Genomic DNA, 22,665 nt, shown 5'->3' on the forward strand with positions numbered 1-22,665 from the left:
AGGGGACAACTCTCTGTGGACACAAGGGGCCAGGGAGGGGACACTTCTCTGTGGACACAAGGGAGCAGGGAGGGAACACCTCTCTGTGGACAGAGGGGGCCAGGGAGGAGACACCTGTCTTCAGGCTTAGTGGCCCCACCCAGCCACAGGAGGAAGGGGTACAAGCTGGGGGTCAGGGGGCCTCACTTGGACAACCGGCCAGGCCGACGCCCAGGGCCGCGGTGACACCGTCCAGGCAGCAGCCATACACGGTCTGAGCGCAGGGCAGCACGGGCAGGGGCAGGGGTGGGGGCGGCGTCGGGGAGGCTGTGGAGGGAGACAGGCCATCACACAACGGGCACACATGGGAACTTCCCATCTACCACCGTCCATGCTGGGAGGCCTTGCGGGAGACCGGCCTCCAGCCTGGCCCCTGGTCCCCTGGCACTTGCCACCATGGCAGGTCTGTCACCGTGACAATCCCCATAACTGCAACAGCCCACCCCCACCCTGCCACTGCAGCAGCTCGCCCTCGATGCAGCCCGTCCCTAGTACAGCAGGTCCCCTCACCCTGGCAGCCCCCAAATAGCAGCAGCCCCCACAACCATGGTAGTGCCCCCTTCACCCTGGCAGCCCCCCTCACCCTGGCAGGCCCCCTGGGCAGTGGCATAAAGGTCCAGCTGTCTCTCACAACGCCTCTTCTTCAGCTCACACTCATTCTCATACGTGACACCATCAGAGCCGCACACCTTGAGGGGGGAGAGAGACTGAGCCCAAGGGTCGGGGGCAGGTCAGGGGTTGAGGGTTGGGGCCGGGGGTCGGGGGTCAGGCATCGGGGCTGACCGGACTGTGCAGAGTGGTCTGGCAGGAGAAGTCACAGATGCAGCGGTCATCCTGGTCCTCCGCATCCTCATCCCACAGGCCCCCGAGCCGCCGGCACCGTTCCCGCTCACACTCACCCCCGTCACCAGAGCCAGAGCCCCCTGAGCCGCACTCTGGAGATAATGCGGGGAACAGGGGAGTGGCCAAGGGGAGCTCCCGCCTGGATGAGCTCCCCCGCACCAGCCCTGAACACCTGGGTTCCTGGCCTCAGCCCTGGGGGAGAGGAGTGAATCCTTAGGGTGCTGGAGGTGGGTGAAGGACAGAGACCCCTCTCGGGAGGGGATCGGGATCTCCCCCACCCCCCCTCCATCCTGAAAGTAGCCTTAGGGCCAGACTGGGGAGTCTGAGTGTCTCCAGCCACCAGCAGGGGAAAGGGTCAGGGGTCAAACAGCCCTGTGGTCCCTGGGTCAAGGCAGAGAGCAGACCTGGCCCAGCAACAGTCCCAGCCCCACCCCCAGCCCACCTGCCCCTGGGAGCTGCCCACCATCTTCGCAGCTCCCCGCCCGAGCCTCCTCAATCTTCTCTGCCCGACGGCAGGCAGCTGCCCGCAGCTCACAAGCGCTGGAGTACGTGACCCCGTCGCTGCCGCACACTGGGGAGGGCGCCTGCCCTTCAGGGTCACAGCGCGGACACTCACACTGGCCGTCCACACACACGGCTCCGAAAGAGCAGACTGTGGCACCACAAGTCTCTGGGAAGTGGGGGAAAGCAGAGGCTCAGGATGACCATCAGGGAGTCCTGCCCTGGACCAAGGCTACTGCCAGAGTCAGGGCCATCTGCCCTGAATCAGGGCCACTGCCAAGGTCAGGCCCGTCTGCCCTTGGCCAGCAGTCAAGTTGATTTGGCTGAAACTGAACAGGACTGGGAGTGGTCGGGGGAGGAAGAAGGGGTATAGGGGAGGGGGTCAGAGGCCTGGGGACCCAGGGGCAGTGGTGTGAAGGAGGGGCCAGGGGCCTGGGAGTGGGGGACCCTGGGGCAGGGGTGTTAAGGAGGGGCCAGGGGCCTGAGGTGGGGGACACAGGGGCAGGGGCATGAAGGAGAGGAGCAGGGGCCAAGGCAGGGGTGTGTACTCACCACAGCGGCCCTGGCCCACCACCCGGAGCGGGGTCTGCTGGGTGCAGGCGTGGACGTGCAGCTCACACTCACTGCCATAGGTTTGCCCGTCAGAGCCGCAGACGGGCTGGGCGGAGGGCACACATTCCGTGGGGCACACGCAATGCCCAGTCTCTGCCTCGCAGATAGCACCAAACTGGCATGACCCACAGCGATCTGTGGGAGGGAGACTCTGGGGTCATGGGGGGCAGGGTTCTCCAGAGAGGAGCAGAAGCAAAGAGGCAGAGGGATGAATGGGTTGGGTGCTATGACCCCTCTTCCTCATCCACCTGAAATCCCTGGGAGGGGTTTCACAGCTCCAGATGGACAGGAGGTGAGCTGTTCTCAATGCCCCCAGAGCATCCCACTCCAAGTTCACCCCTTTCCTTTCCCCACTTCTCAACCCACACTCCGTGTTTGTGTGTGTGTGTGTGCGTGTGCGCGCATGTGATCAGTGTGTTCTTGTCTCTGAGCCTCTATTGGTGTTAGTGATCATTTTCTGTATGAATGTGTGTGAGTGTGTGCACGTGTAGGGAAGGGGGGGAACCAGATGCAATGGACAACTGACCGCAAGCCCCCCGATTCTGGATGTGGATCTCCTTCTGGAGGACACAGGCCATGGCGGTCAGCTCGCAGGCACTGCCATAAGTGAGACCGTCGGAGCCGCACACAGGGTCATAGAGCCCAGGACAGCCCTGCGGGCACTCGCACGTTGCCTGTCCGTTCTTGACTACACAGCTGGCCCCGAATGGGCACTCGACATCAAGGCAGGGGCTGGGAGGGTCCTGGTCTAGAGGCAGGAGAGAAGAGCAGGGTCAGATTGAGCCCTGGTAGTGGTGTCCTCCCACTCTAGGTCTGGCTCTGCCCAGTCCAGCCCAGCATAGTCTGACCATGGCCAGGGCCTGAGGGCACTGGGGGCTTAGCAGGGATGGAGGCTTGGGATTTGGTGGGGGGGGGGGGGGTGTTGCCCTGAGGGTTGCTGGGCTCCATTGTCCTGAGAGACTGCTGCCTGAGTATGAGAAGCAGCCCTGGTGTCCTGCCAGAATCCAATTTGGGGAAGGAGAGGGGGAGTGAGAGGGGGAGTGAGAGGGACACTTGGGGCCTGCTTTGGGCAGGACAGAGTGTCTGGCTTTGGGCAAGATGGCCTTCCTAGGGGTGGGGTGTGAGGTGGGGAGCCTGTAGGGGAAGTGGGGAAGAAAAGGAGTCAAGGAGCCGAAGAGGAAAAGTGGAAAGGGCAGAGACAGGACACAGTGACAGAAGGGTGATACATTAGACTGACAGAGGGCACAAGACACCTCCGAATCATCCCCTCCCCTCTCCCCTCTTCTCTGCTAATCCATCCGACAGTGATCCAGGCGCTTCCCACCAATCCCGGCTAAAGCTTGGAAGGAAGTAGGGCAGAATTGAGGGTTTGGCACCTTGGGGTGCTCTGCCTCAACCTGGGAACATCCTTGAACTGCCCCCACCCCCTACCCCATTCCCTAGCTGTGTGTCTAATGTTAAAGAGGTGGGAAAGAAGGAGGTCTGGCCCACAGCAGCAGGGACGGCCAGATGGCTGGGGCAGGGGGAGGGGGGAGCTCGCCAAGGCCGAGGAGACGCCGACCTCTGGCTGAAGATGCTGCAGCCGGGGTTGGGGGAGATCTGCGGGGCAGCACCTCAGTCTTCCCTATGGGCTGGGCTGGAAAACACAAGACACAGACCAAAGAGGACAGGAAAGAGGAGACGAGGCAGAAGCACAAATACATGGACAAATAGAGAGGGAGACAGAGAGACAGGCAAAGAGACAGAAGGCAAGCAGAAAGAGAGGAGGATGCAGACAGGAAGACAGAGCAGGGACAGAGAAGCAGAGCGGATAAACTGAGGTAGAGCTGGAGGGAAGAGCAGGGACACAGAGACAGAACCAGGGAAACAGAACAGGGACAGAGGCAGAGCCAGAGCCAGGGAGACAGAGCGGGGACACAATGGCAGAGCCAGGGAAACAGAGCAGGGATACACTGGCAGAGCCAGGGAAACAGCGGGGACACAGACATACAGTAGGGACACCGAGGCAGACCCAAGAGAACAGAGGAGGGACATGGACTCAGAACAGAGACCCAGAGGCATAGACAGGGAGACAGAGCAAGAAGAGACATGGAGCAGGGACATAGACACAGAGACAGAGATGCAGAGTGCGCGTGCTTTACTGAGATCTCTCCACTGCTTTTTGCCCAGCCTGACCCCGTTTCTGTCCACTCCCAACACGAAGATCAGGGCCCGCTTGCAGGCCAGGGGCCAGAGGTGGAACAAAGACCCAGCCTGGACTGTACCGCTGCCCTGGCAGGGTGGGATTTGGCCATGCTGCCCCCAAAACAAGCTCTGTGCCTCACTCGCTTGCTGGTGGCCAGAACCATTTGAAGTGGTGAAGGGTGCAGCAGCAGCCTTGAGGACCAGACTTCCGGGAAAATTCCCAGGACTTGGGAACGGGTCTGCTCCACCCACCCATGCAGTGCTACGCAAGCTCTCTGGCCCCACTGGGAGCTGGAGGGCAAGAGGGAGGCTGGCAGAGGCTAGTTAGAGCTGGAACCCCGAATGAACACCCAAAGCTGGGGCGGGCAGGAAACAGGACAGGTAGGTGAGGGCAGGGACACATACCCTTGAGACTCAAAACCCCTTTTCCTCCCACCAGTGGTCACTACAGGTGTCCTGTTTCCGGAGGGACCGTCCCAGCTAGGTGCCCACAGCCTCTCCCCCCGTGCCTCTGAACGGCTGTGATTCTGACCTGCAGGCCTGGATGACCAGTCCCCTCCCCTTCCCTCCCTCTGCCCATCCCCACCCCCGGGACCAGCCCAGCCCAGCACGCACAGGTGGAAGGGCAGACAGACAATCCCTCGGCAGCTGACTACTTACAGAGATGCAGGGGTCCACAGCCGCATCCGGGGCTGCGTGGACTAGGGGGTGGAAGGATGGGGAGGGGGCGGTGGGAGAGCTGTACCGGGGCAGGGGGAAGGAACGGAGAATGGGGATGACTCATGGATATGGATGGCATGTGATGGTACCCAGAGAGGCAAGAGAGTCATAGGAACAACAAACAGTAACATACTTAGACATACAGACGGTCAGAGAGACTGGTTACAGGAGCCCCCTAGGCTTGGGCAGGACCCAGGGCTGGGGGTCGGGGACACCAGAAGAGTCACATCAAAGGGCTGGCAGGGGTTAGAAAGAAGGAAAGGGCCAGGGCGGAGGGCCGGGGAATTAGGCAGGGAAGAAGAGGGTGTGGGGCTGGGCAAGGCGGCCAGCGCCTGCTCTTACCACAGGGGCCATCATGTTTGACCGGGATGGCGACACGCTGGGCACACTCGGCACGCTGTAGCTCGCACAGGTTGTCGAAGGTGTGGCCGCCATGGGCACAGAGTGGGCGGAAGGTGCCATCGCAGACGATTCGGTCGCAGGAACAGCGGGCGCCTCCACGGCGGTTCAGGCACACCGCGTTGAAGGCACAGGGCTCAGAGCACTGGTCTGGAAAGGAGAGGGCAAGGGCTGCAAGTGGGGAGAGGGGGCACAGGGGCCAGGTACCCCCAGCCTGGAACTGCTGAAGCCCCACCAAAAGGCTATTCCCTTGCCTGGGGCTGGGCTCTGGGCGAAAGGCTCTTGGAATTAGACTGAAGAAGTTCAAGTAGCCACTGGCATCCTCCCTCCTCCAAGAAGACTTCCAAGATTCCCCAAGAGTCGGGAAGTGGGAGCGACGGGAAGGGACTAGGGACAAAACAACCCCATCCCCTCACTATGTTCCCCTGCAGCCCTCCCCAAGCCCTGACTCGGCTTATCTGGTCCCAAACGCTCTATACTCTGCACAAAGTAAGCGCTCAATAAATACAATTGATTGATCTGGATGGGCAAAACTCTACCATAAATTCCTCCCCTACAAGTACCAGCAGCCCATGATGACCTCACTGCTATTGGCCCCTATGGTCACTGGCCCCAAAGAGGGTGGAATGCTCACAGATCTCTCTCTCTGCTATTTTGGGGAGAGGATGGGGATATAAGGGGCATGGAGTTGGGGCCGGGAGTTGAGTCCCAGCCCTGATCCCTCACCTCCCTAAACCCAGAGTTGATTTCCTTGGTTCCAGGCAAATAGCAGCCCCGGGACCATAGCCTGGCCATGCCTCCACCCCCAATCTAACCCCTATCCAGCCCTGGTCTCATCCATCTTATGGCTGGCACACCCCACCCCGCATCCACATGGACCCGGCCTCACCTACCTTAAAGCTGACCCAGATCCCCCCAACCTGCCTGGCCATGGTCCCACCCATCTTGCAATTGGCACACCCCCACTCGCCAGGCTCCAGCTTTGCCCACCTTGAGGCTGGCACGGCCCCTTGCGGACCCTGCGGATCTCGAAGCCGCGCAAGGCCCCCGTCCTTCCCATGGCACATTCGCTGGCGTATGTGACGCCATCGTCTCCACACACTGGCTCCCGCCGGGGAGGGCAGCTCTCGGGCCGCAGCAGCATGGCAGCGTGGCGTGTGCCAGGGTCCACGCGGCACACACGGTTCAGATCATTGAGGGCACCATGGCACGGGTCTGCGGAGGCAGAGAAGAGAAGAGGCTCCAAGCAGGATCGGTTTGTCCCCCATCCCTACGCGCATCTCCTCTCTACACACCCCCAGCCCACATCAATCTCATCTCTTCCATCCCCTAACCATTTCCTCTCTACCACTCCTCCCCTTGTCAATCTGCCCTCTGCCACCCCTCCATCCCTCCCACCTCCCCATCTGCCATCCCTGCCGGACTTCAGGCACCCAACAGGGGCCCCCTCCACACCCGTTCTCCCGGCTCCAAGTAAGGATCTTTCTTGGGAAGCCATGCATCCTTTCACCCTTCCCACAAGGACTGGACCCTAATAACCCATGGGTGACACTCCCTCCGCCCTACCAGGGCAGAGGGGCGCTCACCGCAGGGTCCATCGAACTTCTTGAAGATGTTGCGGTGGTGGGTGCAGGCGTGCAGGCTCAGCCGGCAATGGCTGGGGTAGTCCTGGCCATCGCTGCCACATACTGTGCCCGCGGGCGCGTCATCGCATGATGCCGGGCACAGGCATCTGGCTGACCGCCCGTCGGCCGCAGGGATGCAAGAGCTGCCAAAACTGCAGGTCACGCTAGAGCATGGGTCCTGGGAGCCTGGAGGCAGGGGACAGGGGTGGAGTGGGTCACCAATGAGAGCAACAGGAGCTGCTGAGACCCCAAAGACTTTTCATCAGACCTGCCCCAGCCCAACCAGGCTCCAGGAGCAAGAGTTTGGGCAGCAGGAAGAGGGTGTGTGCATATGCACTTGTGGATGGAGCACAGGCGTAGAAGTCAGAAGGACTTGGGTTCTAATCCTGGCTCCGCCACTTGTCTGCTGCGGGACCTTGGGTAAGTCACTTCACTTCTCTGTGACTCAGTTAACTCATCTGTAAAATGGGGATTGAGATTGTGAAACCCATGTAGGACTGCATCCAACCCGATGTGCTTGTATGAAGCCCAGTGCTTTGTACCTTGCCTGGCACATAGTGAGCGCTTAACAAATATTATTATTATTATTAGTAGTAGTATTATTATTATTATTACATGTGTGCTTGCAGGGTTGGGGGCAGGCATGTATGAGGATAATGGGAGATGGGGGGAGGAGAGTGTCTGGGGTCAGGCTGCAGTGTGTGCCAGACCCCCTCCTCATGGGGTCAGGGCCCTGCTTCCCCCTTCCACCTCACCACTCACCGCACGGCCCTTTGCTGACGACCTTGATACGCCGCTGCTGGGTGCATTGGGCCCGGTCCAGCTCACACTCGTTGCTGTAGGTGGAGCCATCAGAGCCACAGACGGGGGCCACCACCGGGGCACAGGGACTTTTCCTGCACACACAGGCTGCCTGGGCCGGGTCTGCCACGCTCCGTTCACACACCGCGCCAAAGCCGCACAGCATCCCCCGGCACGCTGCGGGGACCAAGCACAACGTCAGTGGGGTCAAGGGGTCAAGGGTTGGGGGTGGGAAGCAACAGGATCAGCAGGATCAATGAGGCAGGGGGCAATGGGGGACAAGGGGTGGGACCAGTGGAGAGGGTGGGTGGGTACTAGCTGCTAGGGAGGGAAGCCATGCTAGCACGCGCACACACACACATGGTCTCTCTCTCTCTCTCTCTCTCCTCCCCCCCCCGCCCCTGCCCCATCACTTCAGAAGTCTGGCCAGAGCAGAGCACTTCCCAGTGCCACCTGGGCACACAATCATATCTCAACTCCAGCACAGCTTCCCATGGGCCCTGGCACCAGCCTTTTCCACTCCATCCCAGATGGCGGGTCCCATGCCAGCAGCAACACTTACCAATGGGTTCTGGGTAGATGGGTACCAGCGACTCCCCTATTCACTGTCTCCAGGTGGGGGCTGGGGGCAGTGGCACCTCCTTATGGAGTAAGACCCCCAGACCTTGAGGGCCAGAGTTGTGATCCCTGTGGGCACTCAGGTCCTCCTTCTAGGGTAAATCCCCCAGACCATAAGGGCCAGAACTGTGCCCCCTGTAGGCAATCAGATATAGCCAGGTGAGGAAAGCTCACCACTTTGACTGAGGCCGGTGGTGCCAGGCTGAGACCACAGGGCAGGGGAGGAGAGGCTGGGGTGGGACTCAGAGGAGGGGCTGAGTCCCATCCCAGGCACTGGTTTCTGGGGCCCCTCCCAAAGGCAGGGTGGACTGAGGGAGAAGGGACGGTGTTCTCCTTTGAGCCAAAGCAGCTTGGGGCCTGGCCAGATGAGGCCAGAGTAGTACCGGCCACAGCGCACACACGGGGACACACACACTGACAAACTCACTCAGAATCTCACACACATACAGACATCCACACTCACACCTACAGACACAAGGAGTCAGAAAAGCAGCTCATCCCTTCCCCCTCACCCCCTTGCCAGACACAGGCCCTCCCCCTGACTCACCAGGCAGCCGGTCATTCTGGAGGGCTTTGAGGGGAGAAGGGAGAAGTTGGGGAGGGGAACTGGCAGGACAGAGTCTATAAGCTGCAGCCCAGGTAGAGGCCTAGGATTAGCTCCAGTCCTCCCCTCCCCACCCTGCTGTTTAGCTGTTCTCCTCCCCAACCCTGCCCTCTCCCTGACTTTCCCATCACTGTTGACGGCACTTCCATCCTTCCCGTCTCACAAGCCCGCAAACTTGGTGTCATCCTCGACTCTGCTCTCTCGTTCACCCCTCACATCCAATCTGTCACCAAAACCAGCCGGTCTCACCTCCGCAACATTGCCAAGATCCGCCCTTTCCTCTCCATCCAAACCGCTACCCTGCTCGTTCAAGCTCTCATCCTATCCCGTCTGGATTACTGCATCAGCCTCCTCTCTGATCTCCCATCCTCCTGTCTCTCCCCACTTCAATCCATACTTCACACCGCTGCCAGGATCGTCTTTGTCCAGAAATGCTCTGGACATGTTACTCCCCTCCTCAAAAATCTCCAGTGGCTACCAATCAACCTACGCATCAGGCAAAAACTCCTCACCCTCGGCTTCAAGGCTCTCCATCACCTTGCCCCCTCCTACCTCTCCTCCCTTCTCTCCTACTACAGCCCAGCCCGCACCCTCCGCTCTTCTGCCGCTAATCTCCTCACCGTGCCTCGTTCTCGCCTGTCCCACCGTCGACCCCCGGCCCACGTCCTGCCCCGGGCCTGGAATGCCCTCCCTCTGCCCATCCGCCAAGCTAGCTCTCTTCCTCCCTTCAAAGCCCTACTGAGAGCTCACCTCCTCCAGGAGGCCTTCCCAGACTGAGCCCCCTCCTTCCTCTCCCCCTCCTCCCCCTCGCCATCCCCCCGCTTTACCTCCTTCCCCTCCCCACAGCACCTGTATATATATATATATGTATATATGTCTGTACGTATTTATCACTCTATTTCTTTTATTTGTACATATTTGTTCTATTTATTTTATTTTGTTAATATGTTTTGTTTTGTTCTCTGTCTCCCCCTTCTAGACTGTGAGCCCACTGTTGGGTAGGGACCGTCTCTATATCTTGCCAACTTGTACTTCCCAAGCGCTTAGTACAGTGCTCTGTATACAGTAAGCGCTCAATAAATATGACTGACTGACTGAATGAATGAATGAATGAAAACTCAAGAGTTTCCCAGTCAACAGCCACTGCCCAGCATAAGCCTAACTTCTATAGGTCCCTGGTTCTTACCTCTCTCCCATTTTCCTTTAAACTGAAAGCTCATTGTGGGCAGGGAACATGTCTACCAACTTAGTTAGACTGTACTCTCCCAAGCATTTAGTACAGTGCTCTGCACAGAGTAAGCGCTCAGTAAATTGACTAATCTCTGACTCTTTGCTCCCACCCTTCACCCTGCCTGGAATTCCCTCCTGCTTCAAACCCACCGAACCAAGTATCTCTCCATCTTCAAAGCCTCCTACAAGTCACTTCTTCTAGGAGGACTTCCTTCCCAGGATTGGATTGATTTCCACATCTAGGAAGGGCAAGGCATTCCCACCAATCACAGTGGTCACTTGGGTGTGGACTGTTTCATTTATTATCTTCCTAACTTGTTATTTCTATTTGTACATTTACACCTCTGGTTCCCATTGTATACAGACCACTGGGCCTCTCAGCCTGCTGCCCCCCATTAGCCCAACTGGGCCTTCTATTTTTATCAGTGCTCTGTGCTCAGCAGGCACTCAGGACAGTGACCAGCCTCCTTTAGGTGCTTAATAAATACCTATATGAAAGTGACTGTGCAGAGGGAAGGGGCATAGGGAAAAAGCTGGGACCGGGGTGGGGTGGGGGGTGGGGGGTGGGGGGGAGGCGGCACGTTGGGAGGGAGCCGGCAGAGACTCCTGGGCTTTGCACACAAGAGGGGAGCAGGGAGTCCATTAAGGCTCATCTGCTTGGAGCTGGATTGACCATGAATAAATAATGGCAATGAGGCTGCCAGGGTCCTTCTTTCCCTCCCAATCACCCACCCACCCACTCTCCCATTGAACCAGGACAGGAAGGTCTATTGTTCCCCCTCCTCTTCCCCACTTAATGGACTCAAATGGGGTTGGGGGGTGCGGGGGAGTGTAGTTTAAAATGCACGGAGACTCCCCCTCCCCTCTCAAGGCCACTATACCCACTGAAACGATCCTGTGAAGTGACTTGGGTTCTCAGCTTGGTGTTGTGGGGATGGGGTGTGGGGGGTGGGGGGATGGAAAGATTCCAGGCAGGGAGGAGAGACGAGGGGAGGTGGGGGCTGGTCCGGAGAAGAAAAGTGAGAAGCAGGAGGAGCTGTTGCCAAGGAGACAGACTGGGTCCCTCCAGTGGGAATCTGCCAGGGTTGTCCCACTCTCTGGCCAGCACTGCATCCCTCTGGAACCCCTCACCCCTGCCTCAATGCCTCCCCAGCCAGGCTTCCTGGGGGAGGCAGGGAGGGGAACCGGGATTGCTCCCTGGCTCCATACCGACAGAGGAGATGGGCAGGCAGATGGACAAGCAGATGGGAGGGCTGTCAGGGATGGGCTGGCTGACAGACAGGGCAGGGTTGGCTGGTCAAGGCCCTGGTGGGCTGGTCGGGACTGAAAGACTGGATGGTCAAGAGAACCAGGGGTGCTGAGAGCAGTGGGAGGATACCCTTTTAAGCTCCACCTCCCTTCGGGGTCTCACTGGCTAATAGCGGGTGAGTGCTGACAGAGAGAGATGGAGACAGAGAAACAGATGAATGGACTTGGCTGTCCTCAAACTCTCCAAAGGAATTAATGGGGGTGGTAGGGGGGAAGGGACAGGGATTGAGGGCCATTAATGTGCTAATCCCCAAGAGAGTCCGAGGGCCATTAAACTGCTAAGCCCAGGCCCCATCTAAACACAGGATGCTAAATCCCTGGCCAGGCCAGAGCTCCCTACCAGCCAGAAATCATCTTTCAGAAATGGAAAAATGCCCTTGCACCTGCCCCACAAGGACCCTTCCTCCCCAGCCCCCAACCATAGCCCAGCAGATCCATGTCTACTGCACCCCCAGCGGGTCCCAATGTAGGATGCCTGGGAGAATAGCCCCCGCTCCTTCCCTCCTTGCCAGCAGGAGCGGTCCTCCAGCTATGCCCACACCTGGGTAGGGGTCAGGCCACCTACCGGAGGTGGGGACAGGGGCGCTACGGGGAGAAAGGGGGGCAGGACCTCTCAGAAGGTAGCAGTCCCCAGCCAGCCCAGGCTCAGACTGCCCAATTGGAAACCAAGTTGGACCCTCCCTAGGGCAGCCTGGCAGGGGATGAGCCAGGACTGGGTCAAGCTCTGCCCTGGGATGCCCCGACTGCACCAGTTTCTCTTCCAGGGAGCCTGACAGGGCAGGAGGCCCAGTGAGGGGCAGGGGAACCATTCATTCATTCATTCATTCAATCGTATTTACTGAGTGCTTACTGTGTGCAGAGCACTGTACTAAGTGCTTGGGAAGTACAAGTTGGCAACATGTAGAGACAGTCCCTACCCAACAGTGGGCTCACAGTCTAGAAGGGGCTCACAGTCTAGAGGGGAACCAGCGAGGGGTAGGGGGCCCGCTCAGCCCAGACAGGAGCAGAAGGTCCAACCAGGGGCTGGGGGCCCAGCATGGGGCAGCAGGCCTAACACGGGCCATAAGTTTCTCCCCCTGATGATAGACCACAGGCCGGGCCAGAATTTTGAAACTGGGATGGGGTCCAGGGCCCAGAAAAGGAAAGAAGGTCCATTTAGAGGCAGGGGGCCCAGCCTGGGGCAGGAGGACCAGCGAGGGCTGCAGACCACAAGTTCTTCCCCCTGACAGGGAGCCAAAGGCTACACCAGACCTGAGAACCCAGTATGGTGCCCTGCAGATAACCAAGGCCCTCAGGACCCTTCCTGTGAGGCATCTCTGCACCTCCGGAATGGTGCTGTGTTGCCATGGAGAAAGACCAGCACTGCGTTGGCATGAGCGGAGGCAGATGCGGTCTGGGCTGTGAGGGGAGGGGATCCCTGCTGGTCAGAGACAGTGAGACTACTGGGTGGAGTGGAGTGGAGTGGTGAGAGGAGAAGGGTATTTCCCTCCCACCCCCAGCCCTTGACTAGACCCCAATAAGCGAAAACAAAGCCCATTTTGAGTGTTCCCTGCCAGGGTCTCAGTTCTGCCAGTCTCACACAAGTCCCTTCCATTCCATCTGATTTACGTTGGGAGGGATGGTGGAGGAGGCAGAGAGAGATTTCCTGCTCTTCTCCTGTCCTGGGGAGAGTGCTCATTCATTGTGAGCAGGGAATGTGTCCGTTTATTGCTATATTGTACTCTCCCAAGCTCTTAGTAAAGTGCTTTTGATACAGTAAGCGCTCAATAAATACTACAATGTGTGGCTGGACCACCCCAGACATCAACCTTCCTCAGGAAACACGGCCCCTTCGTTCTTCTGACTGGGGACTGATGTAGTCCCCAGCCCTGTGCCCTGCTTGTGACCATGCCTGACTCTGCACCATTATGTGCCCATGCCTGGCCCTGAGCCCTGCTTGGGTCCTGTGCCTCTGGCCTTCCACTGGTCATTCTGGAAACTCCCACCCTAGTTTCCCCCAGATTTCCATAGCTCCGGCCGGGATACTCCTCCTACACTCACTTGGACCCATTTCTTAATAATAACAATAATAATAATAATAATAATAACAATACCTATGACATTTGTTAAGTGCTTACTCTGTGTTCCGGGCACTGCACTAAGCGCTTGGGTGGATACAAACAAATTGGGTTGGACACAGTCCCTGCCCCACATGGGGCTCACAGTCTCAATCCCCATTTTACAGTTGAGGTAACGGAGGCTCAGAGAAGTGACTTGCCCAAGGTCACGCAGCAGATATGCGGCAGATCTGGGATTAGAACTCACAACCTTCTGACTCACAGGCCCGGGCTCTATCCACCTCGCCACGCTTAACAAGGGGCCCTGAGACCAGGGGCTCAAGGGATGAGCTACAGGGTGGGCATGTGGGCTAGGACACACTCTCCAGTCCACCCAGATACCAACCCATTGACAGGATCCCCCTCCCTGCTACCCCTGCCCCCAAACCTTTTGTCCCCTATCATTCTCAGGGCCCCCTCCTCCCCTAGCCTTACATTACTCAATCAGCTCACTTCCCTCCCACAATTCCTGGAGTGTGTGTTTATGAATTGGGGGTGCAGAGTGTAAGGCTGGGAGATTTCGTTGATTTACTCCAGATGGAACCCAGCTCGCTTTGGGAACTCCTGGTAGGTGGAGGGCAGGACGGGCACTGAATCATAAAGTCTTAGCTTCTCCCTCCCCAAGGATCTGGAGTCCTGAGGCATTTGGCAGAGACCAATAGGTGACCCTGCCTTTAGGCAAAGTGACCCCTTCCCCAGTCCTGGGAAATGGGGAGTGAAGGGGTCGGGGGGGGGGGGGTCTCTCTTTTTCTGATGGCCCCTAAGGATGGAGAGTCCCTCAGAGGGGTCCAGCAGTATATCCCAATGAGAAGAAGCACAGCCTAGTGGAAAGAGCACGGGTCTGAGAGTCAGAGGACCTGAGTTCCAATCCCGATTCTGCTTCGTGACCTTGGACAAATTACTTCACTTCTCTGTGCCTCGGTTTCTTCATCTGTAAAATGGGGATTCAATGCTGGTTCGCCTGTTCTTCCTCTTTAGACTATGAGCCCCACATAGAACAGGGACTGTGGCATTACCCTGCCAGTACCGCACTTAGTACAGTGCTTGGCACACAGTAAACACTAACAAACACCACTATTGTTATTATTATTGTTATTATGAAAAACCAGGCTTCTCCCCAGCCAGGTCCCATCCCAAACAGGGCTCAGAGAGAGTCTGGAGGCAGCCTGCAGACACACAGCGAGGTGATGACAGATGAGGTGCCCAGCTAGCTACCCCAATCCCCCAGGCTCAGGCTTAGGGGGAGACCCAGAATCCCAGGGGGAGGAGGAGGGGCAGAGCACAGGACCCAGCCTCCATCTTCCATGACCCAAAAGCATGGCATAGAGGCAAGAGCAAGGGCTTGGGAGTCAGAGGACATGGGTTCTAATCCCAGCTCCTCCACTTGTCTGCTCTGTGACCTTGGGCAAGTCACTTCACTTCTCTGTGCTTCAATTCCCTCATCTGTAAAATGGGGATTGAGACTCTGAGCCCCATGTGGGAGAAGGATGCAATTTGCTTGTGTCCATCCCAGCGCTTAGTTCAGTGTCAGGCACACAGTAGCACTTAACTAATACCATTATTATTATTACGCTCCAAATTGGATTAGACCCCCTCCCCACACTCCTCCTGGTGAAGCAGGAAAATGTCTGCCCTCCCAGCTACAGGCTCTCACATCACTCAGAGGACACCAAGACCCCCAGCCCAGCCAAGCCCAGACTCCTCTGAGGACCAATGGGCTCCCCATCCCCAGCCAAAGGTAGGCCAGTTCCCAGACCTCTCACCGCTCACCCCAAACTGCACCCTGTGACCCTCCCCTTGTTTCCCCAGATCCAGACCAAGCCCGCCCACCCCCCCAGCTGCTTTCTCCAGCTCCTTCCCCAATGGGAGGTGCCCCAGTACTACTCCTGCAGCCCCACCCCTACCAGCCTGTCCTGCCAGGCCTCAGCTGCCCCATCTCCCCACCCACCTTCAGGCCCCAAACTCACCATCCGGCGGGGGTGGGGGAGACTGGGCGAAGTGGTTCCCAGGCTTGTCTGGAAGGAAAACACATCAATATTAGGGTCTCCAGGATTTGGGTGTCCCCAGCCCTTTCTCCACAGAGTTGCCCCCAACACCCCTGCCCCACAAACTCAACCCACAGTCCCTCCCACCAGGCTGTCTCCACCCCCTTATCAATCACTCCTGACTCAGAAGCCCCCCTTCAAACTGACCTGAAGCCAGGAGAGAGACTCTCCTCCCGAGTCCACCCCCATAGCAAAGTAGAAAGGAAAGCAATTTCATTGCCTGAAGCCTGAGTTCTTTCCAGCCCTGGGGGCAGGCTCAGAGGCTCAGACTCCTACCCCCAGGTATGCCTTCTACCTCTTTCCCCTTTGCCAGGTGTCAGGACTACAGGCCCATGTCCTGGGGGTGACCAGGCTGGAATGGCCCCAGTGGCTTGGATTTAGACCCAGGATTCTGGTTCCTCCTCTCTGGTAGGTCCATATGAGCTCCTCACCCTGTTAATGCTTCAGTTTCCCCACAGGAATGGGAAGCAGCCTGGAAGTCAGAGGACTTGGGTTCTAATCCTGGTTCTGCCAGCTGCTTGCCATGTGATCTTGAGCAAGTCACTTAACTTCTCTATGCCTCTGTTTCCTCAACTGTAAAATGGGGATTAAATCCTACTCCCTCTACTTGGACTGTGAGTCCCATGTGGGACTGGGACTCTACCCAACCTGATAAACTTGTATCTACCCCAGCACTTAGAACAGTGCTTGACACATAGTGAGCACTTAAATACCATAAAACAAAATAAACCACCCTCCCCATCTCCAGAGGATGAGAATCCCGGCCCCTCGGAGAACCAACTCTTTTGGCTACACCTAGCTCTCCATTCTCAGGGAGAGACCCAACCCACACTTCTAACCACCTCACCTCTCTCTACCCCAGATCTTCACCACCACCACACCCAATTGCAGGCCAAGGACAGGGCTGCTGCCCACTACAGGGAGAACTGGTATGCGAGGGAAGAGGGGATTGCTTAAACCATGGGAAATCAGCATTACCATCAACACTACCATCATCACCATCAACTTTGCCACCATTGTCATCTTCACCACCATAACTGTTACACGTTTTCTACTCACACAGAGCCTGGTTTCCAGGTTCCATGCCAAGTAGAGCAGAGACCTCCCCTCCCCCACTCCCCACAAACACACAGAGCCTGGGGATGCCCCACAATGAACCTTGGCAGCAAGGAGGTTGGGGGGGGGGGGGGGGCAGCCGGACTGTCACATGCAGTTCACTGGGACCACCCCAAACCTTCTCCACCCCCACCACTTCCGCCCAGGGTAAAAGACCACCCACCCCCTCAGCTCTGGTCAGAAGCAGTCCGGGCAGGGAGGACTCAGCCCGGCCCTTGTGTGGACAGCCGGCATGACCCGGCCGGGAGAGCCCGGCCCAGGCCGGGGCAAGACGTACAGTTATTGAGGAAGAGCAGCACGGCGAAGCCCAGGGTGGAGCTGGCCAGTAGGATCAGGCAGACGTTGCAAGGGATCATAAAATAGCGCACCACGAGGGACACCTGGTGCTGGTACAGCCGGTCCCGCTCCAGGCCGACAGGCAGCATCGCTGGGTACTGGCATGCGGTCATGGCTCCCGGCATTCTGGCCCCCGGCATCCTGGCCCTCGGCATCTTGCCCCCCACCCGCCGCTCTGTCCCTGGGAGGCAGCAGGGGAGCGTTGGAGTTCAGAGGGGAGGGGGTGAGCCGGCCACCCACATTCTGTAATCTGGTCAGAGGAGGCGAGGCACCAGCCCTGATTGCAAAGTCAGGAAAGTTGGGGAGACTTGGAGGGCGGTCTCGAGGAGCTGGTGGGGAGGAGAGGCACTAACCGCCCTGGGAACCGAGGTCCTTCAGTCCTTCCTGTCTCTCTCTCTTGAGGCATAGAGAGTTGTGCCCCAAAGGAGGGGACACCAAGCATGGGTGGGGGTGAGCTCGCAATACGGGTTGAGCCCCCAGCCTCTCCTCAGACCCCAGAAGCGAAGAGCTGATGGGAGAGGGGGTGGGTCTGCCCCGACCCTGCCGATAACCACCTTGTCCGTCAATTCCGGGGAGCAGAAACCAGGAAGCTGCACCTGGTGTCGAGTCTTGCAGAGATCACAAGTCCTCAGCAGCCGTTGGGCAGCCGTCACCTCTGGAAGCTCAGACCCAGCTGGTCCTTGATCGAGCCCATAGTGACCCACCTGCAATAGGCCAGCCGCACCCCCAGCCCAGGGTCCAGCCCAGGACAATCCTTCCTCTGGCGCTTCGAGACTCGCACTAGGTCTTTCTCCAGCAGCCCATGCAGAGCAGAGAGGAAAGGAGAGTAGGGGGCAAAGGGGCTGGAGGTACAGCAGGGTCTCAGATGATCCAATTCTTGATCTTCTGACTGCCGGGATCTTTCCGGCTGTGACCAGACCCCTCCAAGAGCGTCTTTTCCTCAGCTGGGAAAGGTTTGGGGGTTGTCTTCAAGTCCGGTTGAGAGGAGGTGGTCTCCCTGAGTGCAGTGGCGGGGGGGTTCTCCAGTTAGGAAGGGGAAAAAGGTGGGAGTCTCTGAGTCTGGGCAGGAAGGAGAAGGGGAGTATCTAGATCCTGGCATGAGGGTGGGGAGGTGAGGGGGTGGGGGTGGGGGGCAAGGTCTCCAAGTCCGATCAAAGCAGGGGATTTCCAAGTCCAGGTGGGAAAAGATGGGCGGGGGGGGGGGGGTGCCTGGGGGGCGAGTGTTCCAAGTCCTGGAGGGAGTAGGATAGGGTAGGGTGGGTTTCCAAGTCCAGGCAGGAGTGGAATTGGGTATGAGGGGGTTTCAAGTCCAGTTGGGAGGGGGGCTCTGAGTCTGGGGGGGAATGGGATGGGGGAGGGGGAAGCTGAGGCCGGATGGGACAGCCGGGGTGGGGGGAGTCTCTGCGTCCAGAAGTGGGGGAGGTGTCTCTGTCTGTCTCCACAGACCCGGCCGGGCCAGCACTCCCACTCCCCAACCCGGCCAAGTGGGCAGGTTCCCGGCCGCGATGCGGGAGGAGGCGGCGGCAGCTCGGGAGGAGATGAGGTGGCTGTGTTCGGAGGCAGGAGGCGGAGGGGTAAGCAGTGGCGGTGGTGGCAAAGCGGGGTGAGAGCGGCGTTTCCTTGGGCAGCTCCTGGCCTCCTTCTTCCCGGACTCCTTCTCTAAGCGGCAGCGGTGGTGGCGGCGGCGGCGGTGGTGGCAGCGGCGGGCGGGGGCGGAGGCCGGAGCCGCCAGACAAAGGAGGGGCCTGGGGAACTGTTCCTGCTGCCCTGGGGGACCAGAGCCGCCGGAGAGCGGGGCGGAGAGCGGGCGGCGGGCGGGGGAGGGGATGGGGGCAGGGGTCCTTGCCCCAGTACCGGGGCCAGGGGGGAGGGCATTAGACAACTGAGGGTCTGGGGACATGCCCCACCTCCCAACACCCCACTGCCCCTGTCATGGAGGGGGGACGTGGAGGGGAGGGGAAGGCGGAGGGAAGGGGAAGGGGGTCTGTGCCTGAGCCATCCTGGGACTGTGCCCTCCGAGTCCCCTCACCCGCTGCTGCCTGTGTCATTGTGTGTCCCCCTGGGTGTGTCGTGAGTTTGAGCCACACAGTGTCACTACATGCCATGTGTATATCACTAGTGTGTGAAAGTCACGGTGTATGCTATCCATTGTCAAACGTGTGTGTGATGAGGATCAGTGAATGAGAGTCACTGGGTATGTTTATGTCATGCTTGTGGGTTTGACAGGGTGTGTGTACTTGTGTGGGTGTTTGTGTGTGTGTGCATGTGAGTGAGAGAGATTAGTGCATCTGTGATTTCTGATTCCCCGAGCGCAGGCGCACATCCGCCTAATCAGGAACTCCACTGTGTATGTGGAGCAGGGTCAGGAGAGGGCAAGCCAAGGGGTGTAGCCAAGGACCAGCTGTCCCCATCCCCTGGGGGCCGGGGCAAGTGGGGGTCAGGGGGTCGAGGAAGCTCCCGGCTGCAAAATCCTGAAAGGAACCAGCCCAATGCCGGTTCCCCTGGGCCGGGCTTCCCAAATTCGAGATGCCTTGGGTGGATGTCACCCTCTCAGCCCTCCTGCCTGGTTTCCAGAAGAGCTATTAACCCCAGGGGTCCTGGCACTGTATATATCCTAAATCCAATTCCCTTTCCAGTACAACAAATATGCAAACTCAGAAATGCAAATGAGTCATATGCAAAATAAGGGCGGGTCCCGGGGGAGGGGGTTCGACATTCGCGCTCCTAGAGGGCCCTCTAGAGGTCGGAGGCTACAGGGTCCAGTCAACCCTCTGCCAACCCCCGAGAATAATAATAATAATAATAATAATGTTGGTATTTGTTAAGCGCTTACTACGTGCAAAGCACTGTTCTAAGCGCTGGGGTAGATACAAGGTGATCAAGTTGTCCCACGTGGGGCTCACAGTCTTAATCCCCATTTTACAGATGGGGTAACTGAGGCCCAGAGAAGTTAAGTGAGTTGCCCAAAGTCACGCAGCTGACAATCGGCAGAGCCGGGGTTTGAACCCATGACCTCTGACTCCAAAGCCTGTGCTCTTTCCACTGAGCCACGGCCGGGCTGGGATGTGGCATTTAACACCGAAATAGGTTCTGGTGGGGTTCGCTGCTCTCGACAAGAGAATGATTGGAAATTTGCAACCTGACATAACCACTATGCAGTCTCTCTCCTCTCCAGATCATATTTCACTCTGCTGTTCTGATCACTTTTCTAAAATGTTCCGCACACCCTTCCCCACTCCTCTGAAACCTCCAGTAGTTACCCATTCCTCTCCACATCAAGTAGAAACTCCTGGTCACCTGTTTTAAGGCACATCATCATCTCTCTCTCCTGTCTCCCACTGCACCCTGGTTCATACTCTACATTCTTCTACATTCCCTACTTCTGGCCTGGAATGCCCTCCCTCCACACATCCGCCAAACTAGCTCTCTTCTTCCCTTCAAAGCCCTACTGTGAGATCACCTCTTCCAGGAGGCCTTCCCAGACTGAGGCCCCCTTTTTCCTCTCCTTCTCCTCCTCCCCTCCCCATACCCCCCTTCCTCTGCCCTACCTCCTTCTCCTCCCCACAGCACTTGTGTACATTTATACATAATTATTACTGTATTTTATTAATGAGGTGTATATAGCTATAATTCTATTTATTCTGATGGTATTGACACCTGTCTACTTGTTTTGTTGTCTGTCTCCCCCTTCCAGACTGTGAACCCATTGTTGGATAGGGACCGTCTCTATATGTTGCCTATTTGTACTTCCCAAGCGCTTAGTACAGTGATCTGCACACAATCAGCGCTGAATGAATGAATGAATGAATGAATGAATGAATGAATGAATGAAAATGAATGAACTGTACCTCAGTCTCATCTATCTTGTTGCCAACCTCTCTCGTCCACCTCCTACCTCTGGCCTGGCATACCCTCCTGTTATTGGGTATGGATTGTCTCCATTTGTTGCCAAATTGTACTTCCCAAGCACTTAGTACAGTGCTCTGCACACAGTAAGTGCTCAATAAATACGACTGAATGAACGAATGAGTATCTGACAGACAATTACTCTCCCCACCTTCCAGGCCCTTTTGAAGGCACATCTCCCCCAAGAGGTCTTCCCTGCCTAAGCCTTCCTTTCCTCTTCTCCCACTCCCTTCTGCATCACCCTGACTTGTTCCATTTATTCATCCCTCCTTCCAGTCCCACAGAACTTATTTACATCTGTAATTTTACTTATTTATATTAATGTCTGTCTCCTCCTCTAGACTGTAAGCTCTTTGCAGACAGGAATTGTGTCTGTTATATTGTTATAGTATACACTCTCAAGCACTTAATACAGTGCTCTGCACAAAGTAATCACTCACTAAATATGACTGACTTGTTCTTGCTATCCCACCTTCTGTCTGTTCCTCTCCCCCCAAACTCCTTTCCCTTTCACATCTGACAGATCACAGCTCTCAACTTCAAAGCCCTTCTGAATGATATCATCATCAATGAAATATATTGTGTGCTTACTGTGTGCAGAGCACTGAGCTAAGCGCTAGGGAGAGAACAATACAACAGAGTTGGAAGGCATGTTCCCTGCCCACTATGAGTTTACAGTCTACATGAGAAGAGATATTAATAAGTAATTTATGATATATGATTTATAGATACGCACATAATCATATCTCCTCCAGGAGTCCTCCCCTGGTCAATTTTAGATCTCCCCTGCTTATATCCCTCCCAAATGCCACTACAGCCTTTCTGTGACACCTAGTAACAGTAATGGTATTTGCTGAGCGCCCCACTGGATGTAATGCACCACATAAGTTCTCACAGTCTTCCTTATACCTTACGTGCCCAATTACTTAAACACTAACTCATGTTATCACCTTCTCCTACTTCCACCTATCTGTACTTTATTTTAGCGTTGGTCTCCCTTCTGGATTTTCCCATCCTCGAAGATGGGTAACCTATACTTTTCTCCTGGTGAACTCTCCCAAAGCCTTCGTTCTCTGTATAAGCATTCACTCCACAAAAACTAATGTCTATGCACTATGTACCCTTTTAAGCCTTGATATTTACCCCACTCTCAGCCCCACATAACTGATATACATACCTATAATTTATTTAATGTCTGTTGTCCCCTCTAGGCTGTAAGCTCCTTGTGGGCAGTGAGCAATAAGCGCTCAATAAATACCATCACTTGATTGACTGAGGAGTAGGACTCCTAGGGTAAGGGGAAAGAGGCATATAGATATGGATTCCTCAGCCCCTTCCCTGCAGTTACTTATGTCTCTGCATCCTCAGGTCTTACCTGAATCCTTCCTACAGAAAGGATAAGTAAACTCTGCCCCCAGCGCCTCCACTCCAGACTTTGCTAGCCCAAAGGAAAGAGGGGCTCCCACAGTGATGGGGAAAACATCTAAAGCCCTTGCTTTCCCCCTCCCCTTTCGATGTCTGCGTGAGACCCCTATAGTCTCTGGCCCAGCCTAGCCCAGTCCCTCCCCACCGCCCAATTCCTGGAGATGGAGAAAAGGCTCAAGTTTAATGGTTTCAGTAAAGTTTCAGCAGAACTGCTCTCCCACTCCAGGAAGCTCAAAATTGGTGGGAATGGGGGAGAG

General features: G+C 56.9%; 1 protein-coding gene across 3 annotated transcripts in view; it reads right to left on the minus strand.

Moving 5' to 3' along the window:
• AGRN (agrin) overlaps positions 1-22,665 on the minus strand; it is an 88,018-nt gene that overhangs the window by 19,207 nt on the left and 46,146 nt on the right. For 2 of the 3 annotated variants that reach the window (XM_038746344.1, XM_038746343.1), the window contains exons 3-13: positions 15,548-15,595; positions 7,686-7,901; positions 6,885-7,109; positions 6,289-6,513; positions 5,242-5,448; positions 2,522-2,743; positions 1,936-2,130; positions 1,346-1,552; positions 823-974; positions 623-728; positions 187-306 (exon numbers count right to left, since the gene is read on the minus strand). In XM_038746344.1, coding sequence (XP_038602272.1) covers positions 187-306; positions 623-728; positions 823-974; positions 1,346-1,552; positions 1,936-2,130; positions 2,522-2,743; positions 5,242-5,448; positions 6,289-6,513; positions 6,885-7,109; positions 7,686-7,901; positions 15,548-15,595 — 1,923 coding nt within the window. Of the gene's footprint in view, positions 1-186; positions 307-622; positions 729-822; positions 975-1,345; positions 1,553-1,935; positions 2,131-2,521; positions 2,744-5,241; positions 5,449-6,288; positions 6,514-6,884; positions 7,110-7,685; positions 7,902-15,547; positions 15,596-17,018; positions 17,350-22,665 lie in introns of those variants that run through there. The other variant, XM_038746345.1, reaches the window with a different exon arrangement.

This window comes from Tachyglossus aculeatus, chromosome 5, assembly GCF_015852505.1.
Source record: "Tachyglossus aculeatus isolate mTacAcu1 chromosome 5, mTacAcu1.pri, whole genome shotgun sequence".
Lineage (NCBI taxonomy): Eukaryota > Metazoa > Chordata > Mammalia > Monotremata > Tachyglossidae > Tachyglossus > Tachyglossus aculeatus.